Consider the following 18769-nt stretch of genomic DNA (forward strand, 5'->3'; position numbering starts at 1 on the left):
TCTGCAGTGTCTTTTGAAAGGTCCTTTCTCCCTATGAACTGCAATATTTAGTAATAAAGACTTGTTTTAATCAGTACTTCTGATCAGGATTATCTTCAATCCTGACCTAGAATAGAAGGCAATATTCCAGCTTTTCCCCGTCAGGAGACCACTGAAACACACACACACACACACACACACACACACACACAAATATTCTAGGCGTTTTAAGGCACTTAAATGCTAACACGAAAGCCAGCAGCTGGTAATCAGGCACTGTCTTGGTCAGTAAACCCAGTACTGGGTGGATCTGCCTTCCTCCCCTCCCCATGTACCACCATCTGTCCTGTCTTGCCATTAGTGACAACAGGCCCTGTCTGGGCCTAGCAGTGAGGCCAGTGACACTGGAGAGCAGCCACATGGTTGTTCATCCATAAGAGACACCTTTGGCGTTGTCAGTCAGGGGCTGCCTTAACAATCATTTTATAAAGAAGAACACCAAGACACAGATGAACAGGCTGTCCAAGAGAGTATCATCTTGGGACTTAGCATAAAAGGAGGCTGGATGTCCAACCAATTCTCCCTATAGTTCACACTGTTAGAAACTACAAGTATATTCATCCTAATTTGGAAGATCACAGAGATGATCTCAAGAAATGGACCCCCCCAACTTTGAAGATAAGAGTCCCAGTGATAAACCAAGGATTTCTGCCATATTGCTGTTCCTCTAATAAAGCCATTTGCTAACCTCTCTTACCTGATGATGATGCAGCATATGAAGCATGAAAACCAACAGAATTCACTCTAGAGTCAGAGACGAACCTCAGCGTCAGGGCATTGCTGAAAGAAGTGATGGGATGCGGCATGGAGATGCCACAATAACGGCCTACGTGAAGGTAACAACAAGGAAATGATGATGACATGGCAGAGGACGTTATTTCTAGTAAGCATGTCTTTGCTCTAATTATAAGAGACCAAAGCAAACAGAAGAAATCATCATTAGAAGAACCATTTAAATCAGGGTCAGTGTTTGACAAAATACCTGAAAACTAAAAATAGGCTATAAATACAAGCATAGCAAAGATGATAAAGAACATTAGGAGGTCACAGGAAAAGCTTAGATGATCTGGCTCCAAATGTAACTTAAGCTAAAATCTCCAGCACAGGGAGGACCTGCATGAATAAATGAGCTGATTCTTAGGGGCAATATAACAGAGCAGAGAAAATATGTGGATTCTGGAGCCAGGCTACCCAGGTTCAACTCCTAGCTCTGCCATTTACTAGTTATGTGACCTGTAGAAAGTTACTTAAGTGCTCTGTGCCTCAGTTTCCCCATTCAAAAAAGGGATATGTGGATAATAATAATACCTACATCACAAGGGTCTGGGGGTTAACTGAGTTACTATTTATAACATGCTTAGAATAGTACTCAGCACGAGCTAAGTGCTATATAATTGTTTGTTAAATAATATACCTTCATCGCTGGTCAAATGGAAACCCTGGTGGTTTATTGGTTAAGAGCTATGGCTGCTAACCAAAAGGTCAGCAGTTCAGGTGCTCCTTGGAAACTCTATAGGGCGGTTTTACTCTGTCCTATAGGGTTGCTATGAGTCAGAATTAACTTGACAGCAACAGGTTTGGTTTTTTTTTTTTTGGTTTCTGATCAAATGCTTACTGACAAAGATCTCAGGCAGTATGATCAGAGTTGAACATAGAGCATAAAGCATTCACTTATTGCATACTATGGTCTCAGGCACTGTTCTGGGCACTGGGAATGAAGCAATGAGCAAAACAAAGTCCCTTCTCTGATGGAGTCTGTATTCTAGTGGAGCAAGAGAAGCCTGTATATGAAACTCAAAAATTATTAAGCTCATAGAGAAAATTTAATTAAATCGAGATTATTTTCCCTGAGGACATTTCAGAGACTATTTTTGTTAATAGCCATCGAATCAGCCCCTGGCTCATAGCAGCCCCATGCACAACAGAATGAAACGCTGCCTGGTCAGGTCATGGGTCAGACAGTTGTGATCTACGGAGTTTTCATTGGCTGATTTTCAGAAGTAGATCACCAAGCCCTTCTTCCTAGTTCATCTTTGTCTGGAAGCTCCAGACAAAGCTCCAGACCTGTTCAGCATCACAGCAACGCACGAGCCTCCACCAGACAGGTGGTGTCTACATGTGAGATGCATTTCAGAAACTAAATAGCAGCAACCTTTAATTACACTGGAACGTCTTACATATAGAATGACAGACTCCTCCCCCCCCCCACCCACCCACACTGAGGGAAAAGCCAAGAAGAAACATACTAAATTTGAGTGTAAGAACTTTGGTCAAAACAAGAAATTTCTGACAGAATGCTGTCTAATGTTGGAATGGGCTACGTTTCACTAGTATCTAAAGTACTTGCAACTTTTTATTTTTAAAAAATACACACACAGGATTCATTTTCCTTGAATATAAACAGGTTCAGTTTCTTGAATCCCACATTAAGCCCTACTTTCTTACCCTCTAATTATCCTTACTTGGCTTATACTGTTCTTCGTAGTTATTGGAAACATTCTAACCTTTAACAGCAGACCATGAAGATGTATGTATAGGAATAAAACACTGCCAAGGCTACAGATATAAAGAAGTGAAAACTGCTGTACCTCGGAGAGGCGCATCATAGTCGCTGCCATCCAAAATTTCTAAAAAGTCACGTGAGCATGCTGTGCTGCTTTCAAGCTCAAAGTGGCTAAAGGAGAGGGTTATATGATTGACTGTAAGAAAAAAGAGATTATTTAATAAAGTACTGGCACGCAAAACATACAAGAGAGAATATTTACTTCAGATAATTGCATAAGAGGATTCTCCAACAGGGAAGCAAAGAATTTGGCAGATTTGCACCAGCATTTAGTGGGTAAGGGAGAAAGGAACAAGTGCCATGCTAGAGGGTTTTCCTTTGAAGTGTACGATAGGCTCAATATTTTCTCAAGTGCCCGTAGAATCTGAAATATTGGTACTGGTAAATAAGAGAACACTCTTGGCTAGGCTCATTCCAGAGACCACGGGGCATATCTGGTTGGAAAGATGATGGGAAATAATCTTTTACATAGCCCGCTGTTGTATTCCCCTTGTAAGCATTTTTATCTGAAAGGATAATTTCCATAAATTCAGAATCTTTTCATGTGCTTGTAAACCAGACACCCTTTTCTCACTGGCACCCACATCCTAGCACCCTCAGTTTTATTTCAAGGCCAGAGCCACTGCCCTAGAGGTTCACAGACATTTATAAAGAAAGCTTTGAATTACTCGCACAACAGCAAGTGCCCGGGTACATTTTCCTTTTGTTGTTCTTCCAGGGTCTCTAATCTCCAGAATAGGATCTTTTCCTGTTGCTGCAGCTTGAGCCGGCAGATCTTTCATCTAAGTGCTTTACAGCTCATTAGAAAATAACCCTCAGGCACAAACTGCTCTGCTCAAGGCAGGGGGCTTCTTTATCTGTGGCTCAATTTCTGGCCGGCAACTTTCTTTGGGCTTTCACTCTGCAATTGGCTAAGGATTACATCACCAGCCTCCAAGCCAGCCATGCGCATATCAATAAAGATACTATCAATTTGTTAACTCTTAACATCACTACAAAAATTGTCAGAGAATATGTAAGCCAAATTCTTCATTTTGTAGATTAGAAAATGGAGCCCAAATAGCTTAAATGACTTGCCTATTATCACACAGGTCATTAATTACAGAGCTGAGTCAAGAGCCGAATGCCTTTCCACATTATATCTAAAAAAGCATAAATGCTTCCTGATAACCTCAGAAGAGGGCAGGGCTCATCTGAAACAGGACCCATAATAGCCCAGGCTCACCCCTTTTGCAACCATTTTGCTGTGTCCTTAGGGGTCTCCTCATATTCTGTCTTTAAAAATGTGCACAGTAATCCTCACTACCAGAGGGTTATCAGGTCAGAAGTTAAGATGCTATGATCCAAAAAAGAAAGCAAATAAGTACTTATTACGTGCTTCTGCTAGGTCTGTCCTGGGATTTATTTTTTTTTTAATGCATTCAGTGCTGGCAAGACCAGGTTTTATAATTAGTTTCTGTCTTTACTGAAGATCAATAGGCCCATGGCATTGCATTCTCAATCTGTGAGTTATTAACTCCCCAGCATATGTTATAATTAGTCATTCAGCAACTATCTACTACACTCAAAGTACACTTGTCAAAAAATCATTTATCAATTATTTTTGCTTAATCCCAAACTCACACCCCCAACACTGCGGTAACAAAATTATGTTTTTTTTTCTTTAGCAAGGTCTTAAAACTCAAAAAACATTTTTTTTTTTTTATTAAGGAAAAACATTGAAAATTATTTCCTTTTCAGATTAGGAAATGCTATTCTTGTGCACATCAGGATTGGGGACTTCCAGAAGAGGAAGGCCATCAGTTGTTCCCACCGAGGAGATAAGAATATTAGTCATACATTGTCTTTCCCACGGACATGAGCTGTCCAGATACCTTTTCTTTTTCATTGTTGCTACTTACATGGAGGTTGAGCTTGAATTATCCAGCTGCAGTTCTGACTGCTTGGATACTTGGCAGGGAAGAATGGAGAGGAAATAGTATCAAAAGAATTGGTGAGGAGGACAGATCCGCAGGCTGGAGAACACACAAACATACATACATGTCAATTACTTTTGATTTCTACTGACTGTACAGAACAATTAGGAAGTGAATAATTTGATGAATGAAAACGTGAATTACCTTCCTTGCTTCTGAAATGAATGCCAAGAGAGTTGCATACAAACGATAAAAATGGGAATATACTTTACATTTAGAATAATATTTTTAAATGACAGGAAATGGGGAAGTGTCACACAGCAACAGATTAAGTGGCTAGGAATTGCCTAACTAATTCAAAAAAACCTCTGGCACTGATTCACTTACTCTGTCCACACCTAAATTGCAGCTACCAGGATAATCTCTTTATGAGTGGCCTATTGTTTTAAGAAAATAAATACTCAAATGAACAACCTTCAGAAGGATTACTGCACTTTATCAGAGAATTGCAAAGGTCTATGGGAATCCAGAAGAGGGAGAGTTTACGGCCAAGTGGAGAGCGTAAGAGGAGAGCACATGGAGGAGGTAGAGGCTGAACAAGGAACTGGAAGGTGAAGAAAAGTAGTCCAGGGAAAGGACAACCTGAGCAACGACACAGAGGGTCAGAGCTGCATCTAGGCAGACTTGGCTGTGGCATGGGGTGTTGGAGGTGAGGCTGGAAATATAGATTGGAGGCAGGTTCCAAGGCCCTTGGATAACACGTGGAGGGGTTTGAGATTCATTTTCCAGGCAGCATTGAGCCAGGAGAGAATGGCATGTAACCTATGTAAGACCTACCTCAAGGGTTAATATCTATCTACATTAACAGTAAGCCTTATACTTTATATTGGTATATTTCCTTCTAGTGTAAAACCTTGGGTAAAGGTTAGATAAATGAAATCAGGAAAAAAAAAATTTTTGTACTCTCTCTATTATTAAAGGTATTTTTCAGAATCATTCTGAAAACTTGCTTGAGATACACACCTATCCAAAGGAAGGTAATAAATACCGTCTAAATTAGACAAAACCAAAAGTTAAAATTGGAATAATTTCAAGTCATAGTTTTCTTGTTATGTGTAAATTTTTTTATGGTAAGTCACCAATTTCTGAGGACCAGTTTCATTTTATTAGAGCATCAAGAGGGGCACTAAGAACAATTGGCTTGTGCCTCAGGGAGACCCACGTGGCACTTGCCTTGGCTGAAGCGAGCTCGGAATCCCCTGCTCTGACTGGATGCTCCAGACTGAAATCTCACAAAGAGAGCATTTCCTGAAGAGGTGATGGGATTAGTCAGCTGCTGTCTTCCACATACACTGGCAAGGCGGGTAGTTGCAGTGTTTAAGCCATCATATGCCTACAAAGAAAGACAACAGGTAAAATGGTGGCATAGAACTTCAGGTTTACATCTATAAGACCCCTTTCCATGGACTGTCTGCCATATTTGGTGAGCTAGTGGAAAATAACACATTTGCTGGATCTAGTAAAATTGGCTTTATTTTATTGTTTTGTCACACAGTTCCATGGGAGCCACTGACTCTTTGGCCATTTCTAAGGGCACTAACGTGGTTTTCAGTGGGAGTTACTTTGCCTTTGCCACTATCAGACCTCTGAGTATCTTTGTAAATGCTGTCCCTTTTACAGCCCTGCTTCCTCCCCTGACCCCAGTGAAATACATCACAGGCCATACCTTCAGCACGTGCTGAAAATACATAATGCAAAAGGAATATATGAGTAAATAGAGGAGAAATAATGATGTGGAACCATTCATTTTTCAGAAACCCAGTATTTTCTGGAATTTTTCCTCTTCAAGGGGTCATGGTCAAGAAAGAAGAGAAATGGCATAATTCTTTCAAATGATATGAGTGGTAATACGCCTGATTTAGAAAATTATCTTTTTAAAAAATACACTGGGCTCTGTGTCTATGCAGTGCTATGCTGGGACTTAGCTGGCACTCCATATGTGTGAACAACATAGAGTTCACATCACTTCTGCCCTAAATCACTGTGCTGGCTTGTGAAATTGGAGCTTGCTCGTTTCATTAGAATTCTGTGTATCTGGTATAAATTTTTGAAGGCTTTCGTGTGTAAACCAAAGAAAAACGATTTTCCTTTTTTTTTGACGATAATAACAGTAATAGCTACCATCCATCAAGTGCTTCCTATGTACCAGGACCTGGGTTCAGTCCTTCACAGATTATCGTCCCATTTTGTTCTTTCAATATACTCTTTATTTTTAAAAGGAAGATAACTGATGTACAGAGAGCCAAGTGATGTGGCCAAGTCATACAATTCCTGTAAGGGAATGGGCCATGTTGAATGAGACGGCTTGATTTTAAACCCTTTCATTTTGCTTAATGCAAGATATCAACTGGCCAGGATAGATATATCAACCCAACAACCACCAGAGTCAGATTAAAAGTATTAAGTTAAATTATGGCTGTCTCATTGAAAAGAAATTTCCATTTATATTTCGTAAGAAATTCTTGGGAAAAAATAGCAAGTTCAGGGATTTTGTGAAAGGATGTTCCTCTAGAATGACTTTAAATATTTAGTGATGACTATAATCAGCATTTTCTTTAGCATGTTAAGTACGATTGCGAAGCCACTCTCAGTTTCATTTATACAAGCACATAAATCAAACGTCAGTTTATAACCAACTACTGAGGAACCCCTGATGGCAAAGTGGTTAAGAGTTCAGCTGCTAACCAAAAGCTTGGCAGTTCGAATCCATCAGCCACTCCTTGGAAACCCTATGGGGCAGTTCTACTCTGTCCTATAGGATCGCCATGAGTCGGAATTAACTCTACGGCAACAGATTTGATTTGGTTTGAATGAGGGGAATAAGGCTTTTACAATGATTAATTTAAAATAAATTGTTCCTGAACAGTATTTCTTTCTTTTTTCACCTTCTCCTCTTCTTTTTCCTTTTAGTCAATGCTCAGTTTTTCAAACCTATGTATTTAATACACAAAACTTTAAACAGATTTTTATTCAACATTTAAACATTAAAAACAAAGTCACATTTCTTTAAAAGATTCAAAATATAGTTTCCAATCTAGTATGACTGCTTCCTTTGAGCACTTTGAAAACCTTAAGTACTGGTCAAAACAGCACAAAAACCATCATTACAAAACCTCTGACTAAATTTACACTGCAATCTACTCTGAAATATTATTACTGCTGGTGTCACTCAAGTCTTCATTTCTTTATACTTAGTTTTATACTCTCCTAAGGTTTTTTTTTTTAAGGTTATAGGGGAAACCCTGGTGGTGTAGTGATTAAGAACTACGGCTGCTAACCAAAAGATTGGCAGTTCAAATCCACCAGGAGCTCCTTGGAAACTCTGTGGGGCAATTCTACTCTGTCCTATAGGGTCGCTATGAGTCGGAATCAACTCGACAGCAACAGGTTTGGTTTTGGTTTTAAGGTTATAGGTATCCAGCATTTCAATACTCTTATAATAATACCATTTTAGCTTTATTATCAAAAAATAAAGAATAGCTTCTTAGAGCACGTGGAGTTATAGGGTCTGGAGAATATATCAATTAATTTTTGGTCAAGGCACAAGACTACTTACTTCTCTCAAGGTGATTAATTCATTTGTCTGTTTATTTATTTAAAACAGTATTTCTTAAGATCTAGTGAAACATGGATTCCATGAACAGTTTATAGACTCTTCTCAAAAAACAAAAACACTTTTAGAAGATTTTTTTACAAGACCATGGACTCACAAAGGCAAGCATGTTCCAAGCCAAAAAAAAAAGAAACCAAAAACAAAAACCAAACCCGTTGCCATCGAGTCAATTGCGACTCATAGTAACCCTATAGGACAGTGTAGAACTGCCCCATAGGTTTCCAAGAAGCAGCAGGTGGATTCAAACGGGTGACCTTTTTGGTTAGCAGCCAAGCTCTTAACCACTGTGCCACCAGGGCTCCAGTGCACCACTGCCTGCAAATTCAGAGGTCCAATGAGTAAGCAGATATCAATTTTCTCTAAGTCATCTTTTTCTCTCTGAGGTGTTGCAATCCTCTCGTGGAAAAAGGGAAAAACAAGGCAAAAAAGGTAAGCTAGAAAGTTAAGGCTAGATACTTTAGCAAGCCACCTGAAGGAGGCTTTTCCCTGGGGATCCTTGGAAACAGGCAAATCTCAAGGAGTGGAGGGCATAGGGCCTACAGGTTTCCTAGGCCTTCTCTTAGAGCCTAGAATTTCAGGAGCTCTGCTGAACTTGGAAACCCTGGTGGCGTAGTGGTTAAGTGCTACGGCTGCTAACCAAGAGGTCAGCAGTTCAAATCCACCAGGTGCTCCTTGGAAACTCTATGGGGCAGTTCTACTTTGTCCTATAGGGTCACTACGAGTCAGAATTGACTCGATGGCAGTGGGTTTTGGCTGCTGAACTTCATCTAGCTGGGGCACTGTTTCACAAGGGATGGATCCAAAATGGAAGGCTTCCAAATATCACTGAGTCAAAATTATATACCAGTGATACTACAAATTTGATTAGCATGCTACAGTTTTACAAGCATCATCAAAAATGTCCTAACCTAGTCTTCAACAGCATGCCATTTTTTTTTTTAAATGAAGAAAGTGAGGCTTAGCAAATAAACTATTGTCTTGAGCTCTGTGAAATAGTGACTTATCCAGAATCACACAGCTAGTGAGAATTAAGTCAGGAACTTTCTTCTTCTCTCTTCATATTCTCTATTATTGCATGTTACTTCTCTTTAATGCTCATAACTTAATAAATTCTCATGAGCATTATTAAGATATATGAGCCTAGTTGTCATTTTATGAAAGCAAAAAACTTCAGGCTACTGAGGAGGCAGTTAAAAAAAAAAAAGGTTGTGAAGAAACTTGAAAACAGTGACTCAAACAGACACATGTACGCCAATGTTCATCGCATAGTTTTGGCTATTCACAATGGCCAAAACGGGGAAACAACCGAAAATGTCCATCAACAGATGAACGATAAATAAAAGATGGTCTATACATAAAAAAAAAAATGGAATATTACTCCACCATAAAGAGAAAAGAAGTCTTGATTCATGCCACAACCTGAATGAACCATGAAAACATTATGCTGCGTGAAATAAATCAATCACAAAAGGACAAATATTGTGTGATCTCATTAACATGAGGTCCTAGAATAGGCAAATACATGCAGATCAGAGTTTAAGAGTGGTTACGGGGGTGGGAGAGAGGGGAAGTAGGGGGAATTGTTTAGGAAGCATTGAGTTTTTTTTATGGGGATGGAGAGTTTGGCAAAGCATATTGGTGATAGTTGTATAACATGATTGATGTAACTGCTCTCACTGAATTGTATACTGAAAAATGTTGAAATGACAAATGTGTTATCTATATTTTTACAATAACTAAAAAAACTTTTTTTTTAAGTAGGCTGAAAAGCAAGTCTTTGAGAGTGTTCTTAGCATTTGTGATATCAAATCAATATTCTCACATTAAAAATTTTTTTTAATTTATTACCATATAGGCTTAACTGTAAGCAAAACACTGCAAGGAAGAAAATATTAGAAACTTTACCCCCATTTATTTAAAATTCTGAAGTTAAAAGAATTATCAATAGTCATTTTCTCTTACTTTCATTTAGTTCCTAAGGCAGAGATAGCAAATTACATTACTATTGATAGACACATACATTAATATAACTTATAGATATATAATTCTTACTTAAGTCTATTAGCAAGAGTTTTCTAGGCCTGGAAATTGATTTTCTGATCTGTTATTTAAAGGAAATAGCAATACACAAAAAGAAAAATTGTACATCTCAACTAATTTCTAGATGACACTAATAAAATAAATTTGTGAAAACATGGGCACCATCCCTGGAAGTTCCAACTACAGGAGCACTAAAAATGGAGGCAAAACTAAGAGGCAACCTAATTTCTACAGGAAAATCAATAAAATCAATAAGTCATCTTAAAAGGTATCCATAGTTTTCTAAAATTTCCAAATACCAGCACACACATTCAAAATACTCATGAACTTTATCATAAAAAATAGGAGACTTAAAAGTTACAAAACCTGGCACATAACAGACAATCAAGGTCTGGAGTACAAATGAATAATGTACACGTGTGGGGTTGAAAATTAACTTTACCCAAAGAATTTGTCTTTGGTTCTGGAGAGATAAACCTCTCAACCCTTGGAATTTCCCTAGTGACCTAAGTGACCTCCAGGTCTCACCTGAAGGTTTACGCTAATAAGGTGACTCAGGTGGGGCTGCCCAGGCTAGGATGACCACTACATGATATCAGCAGACCTGGGGCCCTGGGAATTCCTGATTTTATGGTTGGGATCCCTTTAGGGCTAGTGGGAACTTGAAATCAACAGGTCAGAAACGAGGGTGTCCTGGGGATGCCTAAGCTTATGGCTGGTATCTGGGGTCTTGGGTAGACTTGGCAGTCTGGAGGACTGTGCCCTTCTATCTGTGAGGTCTACCTAGCTCCAGGTGGTTTGGGTCAGGGAAAGAAGTACTGGTATCAGAACAGAGGGGAATAGAATTGCTAATGAATTGATTTTGAATTGATTTACACATTTGGTGTCATAGAAAGGTGAAATTTGTTTTTTTGATTTTTTTCCCTTCCCACTCAATATGACAATATTTGGCCTCCAAGAACAGAGGCCTAGGGTTGAAGAAAGCCCAGGGTTAAGAAAAATCTGTCCTCTGTACATAATAAACACAAGAGTGGAAAACAGGCCTTTCGAAGTGGGAAGGAGCTCAACTGGGACTCTTTCTGGACAGGCTTCCTACATTCTGGGCCCAGAGGAAGAATGGAGGAGGCTGCCACCGACAGTGCTGGACCACTGGCAAATGCACAGCTCCCAGATGCCTTCTCACGGTTGATACCCCATCTTCTCACCAGCAGGGTAAGAGAAGGTGCAAGGTGGGCAGGGAACATCAGACTCATCCCCAAGGGCAACAGTGTTCTGAACACATTATGTATTACAATGCTCTCTGGGTCCTCCACACCCTAAGGGTGATACACAAGAAGATTCTCTAAGCCCTAGCCAGAAGTGAACACTAAGCCAGAAATTTATGAATTTTAATACTCAATGTCTCAATATTTTGAGGAAATTTGGGTAAATGACAATGAGTTTAAAGATTGACATATGTCAGCTCCAACATAAAGTAACATGAGAAGGAAAGCCATCCAAGTTAGAGACTAGCACGATGATAATTGTAGTTCTAGAGGCCTGTGGTCAGAGAGTCCTAAGAACTAGTAATTTGAGAAAATAAAGAAGTCGATGGCAAGACTTCATCTTACATACTTTGGACATGTTATCTGGAGGAACCAGTCCCCGGAGAAGGACATCATGCTTGGTCAAGTAAAGGGTCAGCAAAAAAAAGGAAGGCTCTCAATGAGATGGATTGACACAGTGGCTGCAACAATAGACTCAAACATAGCAGTGATTGTGAGGATAGTGCAGGACCGGGCACTGTTATGTTCTGTGTACATAAGGCCACAAGTGCAGCCCTGGGGCCTCATTGGTTAAAGCAATCAACTGCTAACCGAAAGGTCAGCAGTTCGAAACCACCAGTGGCTCTGCGGGAGAAAGATGTAGCAGTCTGCTTCTGTAAATATTTACAGCCTTGGAAACCCCATGGGGTCACTATGAGTCGGAATCGACTTGACAGCTCCGTATCACTTAACTAGTGGTATACGCACCACCCCAAGGAAAAAAAAAAAACCAAACCCATTGCCATGGAGTTAATTCCAATTCATAGCAACCCTATAAAAAAGAATAGAATTGCCCCATAGGACTTCCAAGGCTGTAACCTTTATGGGAGCAGACTGCCACATCTTTCTCCCGAGGAACAGCTGGTGGGTTCCAACAGCTGACCTTCACGTTAGCAGTTGAACACTTTAACCATTGAGCCACCGAGGCTACTTTTAGTGATAAAAATATGTATTATTTAAGTGTATGTATTACTCAAAAGCAGTGGAAAAATTCCTTTCAAATGGACAAAGTATCTAACAAAATGTTTTAATAGGCTTTCAGAGCTGATTATGATATGTTGCTGTTGTTAGGTGCCGTCGAGTCGGTTCCAACTCATAGCGACCCTGTGTACAACAGAACAAAACACTGCCCGGTCCTGTGCCATCCTTACAATAGTTGTTATGCTTGAGCCCATTGTTGCAGCCACTGTCAATTCACCTCGTTGAGGGTCTTCCTTTTTTCCGCTGACCCTGTGCTCTGCCAAGCATGATGTCCTTATCCAGGGACTCATCCCTCCTGACAACACGTCCAAAGTATGCAAGATGCAGTCTTACCATCCTTGCCTCTAAGGAGCATTCTGGCGGCACTTCTTCCAAGACAGATTTGTTCATTCTTTTGGCAGTCCATGGTATATTCAGTATTCTTCGCCAACACCACAATTCAAAGGCGTCACCTCTTCCTCGGTCTTCCTTATTCATTGTCCAGCTTTTAAATGCATATGATGTGATTGAAAATACCATGGCTTGGGTCAGGCACCCCTTAGTCTTCAGAGTGACATCTTTGCTCTTCAACACTTTAAATAGGTCCTTTGCAGCAGACTTGCCCAATGCAATGCGTCTTTTGATTTCTTGACTGCTGCTTCCATGGCTGTTGATTGTGGATCCAAGTCAAATGAAATCCTTGACAACTTCAATCTTTTCTCCGTTTATCATGATGTTGCTCATTGGTCCACTTGTGAGGATTTTTGTTTTCTTTATGTTGAGGTGTAATCCATACTGACGGCTGTGATCTTTGATCTTCATTAGTAAGTGCTTCAAGTCGTCTTCACTTTCAGCAAGCAAGGTTGTGTCATCTGCATAATGCAGGTTGTTAATGAGTCTTCCTCCAATCCTGATGCCCTGTTCTTTTTCATATAGTCCAGCTTCTCGTATTATTTGTTCAGCATACAGATTAAATAGGTATGGTGAAAGAATACAACCCTGCAGCACACCTTTCCTGACTTTAAACCAATCAGTATCCCCTTGTTCTGTCTGAACAACTGCCTCTTGATCTATGTAAAGGTTCATCATGAGCACAATTAAGTGTTCTGGAATTCTCATTCTTCACAGCATTATCCATAGTTTGTTATGATCCACACAGTTGAATGCCTTTGCATAGTCAATAAAACATAGGTAAACATAAAAAAAAGGAAAAAAAAATTTTTTTTTTTTAATTTAAACATCCTTCTGGTATTCTCTGCCTTCAGCCAGGATCCATCTGACATCAGCAATGGTATCCCTGGTTCCACATCCTCTTCTGAAACCAGCCTGAATTTCTGGCAGTTCCCTGTCGATATACTGCTGCAGCCATTTCTGAATGATCTTCAGCAAAATTTTCCTTGCGTGTGATAGTAATGATATTGTTCTATAATTTCCACATTCAGTTGGATCACCTTTCTTGGGAATAGGCTTCAATATGGATCTCTTCCAGTCAGTTGGCCAGGAAGCTGTCTTCCATATTTCTTGGCATAGACGAGTAAGCACCTCCAGTGCTGCATCTGTTTGTTGAAACATCTCAATTGATATTCCATCAATTCCTGGAGCCTTGTTTTTCGCCAATGCCTTCAGAACAGCTTGGACTTCTTCTTTCAGTACCGTCGGTTCCTGATCATATGCCACCTCTTGAAATGGTTGAATATCGACTAATTCTTTTTAGTATAATGACTCTGTGTATTCCTTCCCTCTTCTTTTGATGCTTCCTGCGCCGTTTAATATTTGCCCCATGGAATCCTTCACTATTGCAACTCCAGGCTTGAATTTTTTCTTCAGTTCTTTCAGCTTGAGAAATGCCAAGTGTGTTCTTCCCTTTTGGTTTTCCATCTCCAACTCTTTGCACATGTCATTATAATACTTTGTCTTCTCGAGCCGCCCTTTGAAATCTTCTGTTCAGTTCTTTTATTTCATCAATTCTTCCTTTTGCTTTAGCTGCTCGACACTCAAGAGCAAGTTTCAGAGTCTCCTCTGACATCCATCTTGGTCTTTTCTTTCTTTCCTGTCTTTTCAGTGACCTCTTGCTTTCTTCATGGATGATGTCCTTGATGTCATTCCACAACTCGTCTAGTCTTCAGTCCCTAGTGTTCAATGTGTCAAATCTGTTCTTCAGATGGTCTCTAAATTTAGGTGGGATATACTCAAGGTCATATTTTGGCTCTCCTGGACTTGCTCTGATTTTCTTCAGTTTCACCTTGAACTTGCATATGAGCAATTGATGGTCTGTTCCACAGTTGGCCCCTGGCCTTGTTCTGACTGACGATATTGAGCTTTTCCATCGTCTCTTTCCATCATCATGATAAGAGTGGTGTTATTTTATGTTATTGTGGACAAGCTGCTCCCCTGTCTATGCCTAAGCTTCCTCATCTGAAAATGGAATTGATATGAGTATATGACTCATATTGTTCATGAGAATTAAATGAGTTAAAAGATATAAAGTACTTCTTAGGAACTAGTAAGTGCACAATAGAAATTATTAGCCTGTTTTTTTTACTATTAAAGTGAGACAGAGGGATAGCTTGACGGCTTGTATAAAGAAAGAATAAAACTTTTGAAGGTAGAGAATCAGGAAGCTATGGAAGCAAAAAGCAGAAAGATGTTCAAGGAGGGGGGTTGTCCAGCAAAATGGATGAGGCAGGAGCATGAGGGGAGACATGGTCTGTGAAAATTTCTCAACTGGAGATGAGTGGTAGGTGACTTCTGATGTGGCTTCCTATGGTTCCTGACTCTTGATAGATATTCATGCCCTGTGTAATCTCCTTCCCCTCGAATGTGAGCTGGATCTAATGACTTGCTCCTAATGAATAAAATATGACAAAAATGATGGGACATCACTTCCATGTTTAAGTTAGAAAAGATGGTGGCTTCCATTTTGTTAGTTCTCTCTCTCTCTCATTGGCATTCTGTCTCACGCTCTCTAGTGCTTGCTCTGATGGACAAGCTGCCATGTGGTGAGATGCTCTGTGAAGAGGCTCATGTGACAAGGAGTTGAGGGAAGCCTCTGGCCAAGAGCCTTAAGGAACTGAATCCTGCCAACAGCCATACGCGTGATCTAGGGAGACTCAGTTAAGATGTAGCTGGATTTCTGTCCCACAGATACTATAAACGTTGCCTTAAGTCACTAAGTTTTGGAGTAATTTGTTATTCAGCAATAAATAACTAACACTAGGAGTGTGAAATGAGGAAGCGAAGCAGGAATGAACAATGGATTTTAAAAACAAGGGTATCTAATATTGCATTTTAACTAAACTGTTATCTTGTTCTTTACAGTAATCACCTGCCAGTGACTGAACATTTAGTCAAAATTACTGCACAAAGGGCCTCAAGTTCATGGTGTTTTGGAGAGATTGAAAAAAGGAATCTAAATTCCAAGTTGGTCTTTGCGGTGTGATTACTTTTGTGCGTGGCCTTTCTAGCTGTGGTCTTGTAACTCCCACGCAGGTGATTGGGCAGGACTATGTGATAGCGTAATTGTGGCACATCAAGAGGATTGGTCAGTTTTGCCTTAAAAGAGAGACAATTCCAGAGCAGAGAGGAAGCTCTCACCACCACCAAGGAAGAATAGCCAGGAGCAGAGAATGCATCCCTTAAACCTGGGATCCCTGCACTGGGAGGCTCCTGGGACCAGGAGACAGAGAGTGAGCTGTAACCCTAAAGATGGTGAGAAGCAGTGGCAGGAGAGACCCAGTAGCAGAGAACCAGCAGTAGAAGATGCTGTGGTGGTCCTCCTGGCCCACAGAGAAAGAAAGCTGAGTGCCTTTGGGCAGAGGCCTAGGGCCAGGGGGAGGTATGCCTCCAAGCATGGCTGGAAAGTGGCTACCCTGACAGAAGGACTGTATCCTGAGTGTTGCTGAGCCTGAACTGTAACTATTACTTCCCTAATAAACCCCATAATCATGATTATGGTCTGTGAGCTCTGTGTGGCCACTGCAATGAATTATCGAACCCCATAGAGAAGTAGAGATGGCTGTGTGAGGGATGACTGGTGTCAGAACTGGTAAAGATGACCACAAATACCACACCCTCCACCAGACCAAGTCCAACACAACTAGATGGTACCCAGCTACCACCACCGACTGCTCTGACAGGAATCACAATAGGGGGTCCCGGACAGAACTGGAGAAAAATGTAGAATAAAATTCTAATACACACACACACACAAAAGACCAGACTTACTGGTCTGACAGGAACTGGAGAAACCCCAAGAGTATGGCCCCGGACACCTTTATAACTCAATACTGAAGTCATTCCTGAGGTTCACCCTTCAGCCAAGGATTAGACAGGCCCAAAAAACAAAATGAGATTAAATGGGCACACCAGTTCAGGGGCAAAAATGAGAAGGCAAGAGGGGACAGAAAAGCTGGTCATGGGGAACCCAAGGTCGAGAAGGGGAGACTGTTGACATGTTGTGGGGTTGGCAACCAATGTCACAAAACAATATGTGTATTGTTTACTGAGAAACTAATTTGCTCTGTAAAACTTCATCTAAAGTAAAAAAAAAAAAAAAAAGAATTGGTAAAGATGGCAGAGAGAGGAGGCATGTCTGACCCCCCCACCCCCCACAGGACTTAGCCTTGGGCTGCTGATCTTGGTTCTCCTTCCCCCTTATGGCATTGCAAGAGGTCAGACACTGCCCCCAAGCCATTTTTTACAGCCTTAACAAGAGATGGTGAAAAAAGGAACAGCCACAAAACGCAAGCTGCAGAGGGCTTGAAATTTTAGCAATGGCAAGAAATGGAAATAGGGGTAACTAGCAAAACACAAGTCACCTCCCCTTAGTCCTCATCACCCCACTCCAACCATTCCTGAAAATATTAAGGGAGGAGAGGTTAATGGGTTTTCTACTATTCATGGGATGGAGTTAGCTATTTTATTTGAATGACAGAGAATAGGGTGACCCCATTTACATGTGAACTAAATATATAACAGTGTTAGCATAAGTCTTTATACACTTTTATAAATGAACAATATGTATCTTACTTAAGAAATACTTTGTGCTATTTTAGATAAGCAAACACTAGTATTTACAAATCACAATGACAATTACAGAAATTTTGTAGCCCACATTAGGCACATAGGAGCCGTTTGTTAGCATCCTAAGTATTCTCAACAAATTTATGGAATCAAGAACTCATTAGAACTTTAGAGATGATGTAATCCATTTACACTGGAGGAGTGTGAAGCCTGGAGAAGCTAAGAACTTTTTGTTGTGTTGCTCAATGAAGGGATCTGCCTGACCGTCTGACCTTGAAGCTCTCTATTCTCCAGAATTGGGAGCATCAAGTCCCTTCCTGGAGGCCTGTCTTGAATCACGGGGCCCGCAGATATGACCGAGTTGTAACTTTACCCCAGGTTCAGTAACTGGGTTCCTGGCTTGTTTGCCCAGTTTCTTCAGGACTTAAGTCTACCTCAGAACTCCTAGTCTGGTGACAAAACTTAACACCTGAAGCTCTCAGCCTGCTAGCCTGGGTGGCGACTTATTGCAGGTGATCGTCTCAGTCATCCTGGCTTGGCCCACTGTTCCACTGCCCACGGCCCCCATAGTCTAATTGGAGGCAGAACTGTTCCTAGAGAATCTTGGATACAATAGAGTAGCATCTGGAAAACTCTGCCAATTCCAAACTTCTATTAGGTTGTGTTATCTATTCTAGCATTTCACCCTAATGATGGAAATTTTATGAAGCTTAGCTTTTTGAAGTAATATTTTCATGGATGTATGTAATTTATGTACCACAACATATAGCTCAATATTTAAGAGTATGGACTTTGGACTGCCTCCTTGGGTTCCAATTCTGACTCTACTGCTTATTAGCTGCGGCACCTTGAACAAGTTATTTCGTCTCCTTGTGTCACCTTTTCCTTATCTGGAGAGATAACTGTGTCAAACTGTACTGAGAGGACCAAAATTTATTCATTGAATTTACGGCCTCAAAAACCAGTGGAGGTCTAAGACAGAGTTGTTTGCATGGAGTGATGGAGACAAAAGCTGCAACTGAGTAGGGACTGAGTTGTGAGTGCAAAGCAAGTATATGAAGACAGTGAGACCCCTTCATTTTCCTTTTAATAGTAGTTTCTCATAAGGTCAGAATGAGGAGTTACTGAGGTAATATGTGGTCCCTGGCATGTGATGAACCAAAAACCAAACCCGTTGCCATCGAGTCGATTCCAACTCATAGTGATCCTATAGAACACAGAGTGGAACTGCCCCACAGAGTTTCCAAGGAGC

General features: G+C 40.5%; 1 protein-coding gene across 1 annotated transcript in view; it reads right to left on the reverse strand.

Annotated features, from left to right (window-relative positions):
- The window catches only part of CUBN (cubilin), a gene marked incomplete at its 5' end in the record, with an annotated part of 354010 nt that overhangs the window by 133654 nt on the left and 201587 nt on the right, over window positions 1-18769 (reverse strand). Inside the window, 4 exons of the mRNA XM_003410564.3 lie at window positions 737-865; window positions 2628-2738; window positions 4504-4617; window positions 5752-5911. Of these exons, the coding sequence (XP_003410612.3) occupies window positions 737-865; window positions 2628-2738; window positions 4504-4617; window positions 5752-5911 (514 nt within the window). The remainder of the gene's footprint in view (window positions 1-736; window positions 866-2627; window positions 2739-4503; window positions 4618-5751; window positions 5912-18769) is intronic.

The sequence above is a fragment of the Loxodonta africana genome, chromosome 4 (genome assembly GCF_030014295.1).
Source record: "Loxodonta africana isolate mLoxAfr1 chromosome 4, mLoxAfr1.hap2, whole genome shotgun sequence".
Taxonomy (NCBI): domain Eukaryota; kingdom Metazoa; phylum Chordata; class Mammalia; order Proboscidea; family Elephantidae; genus Loxodonta; species Loxodonta africana.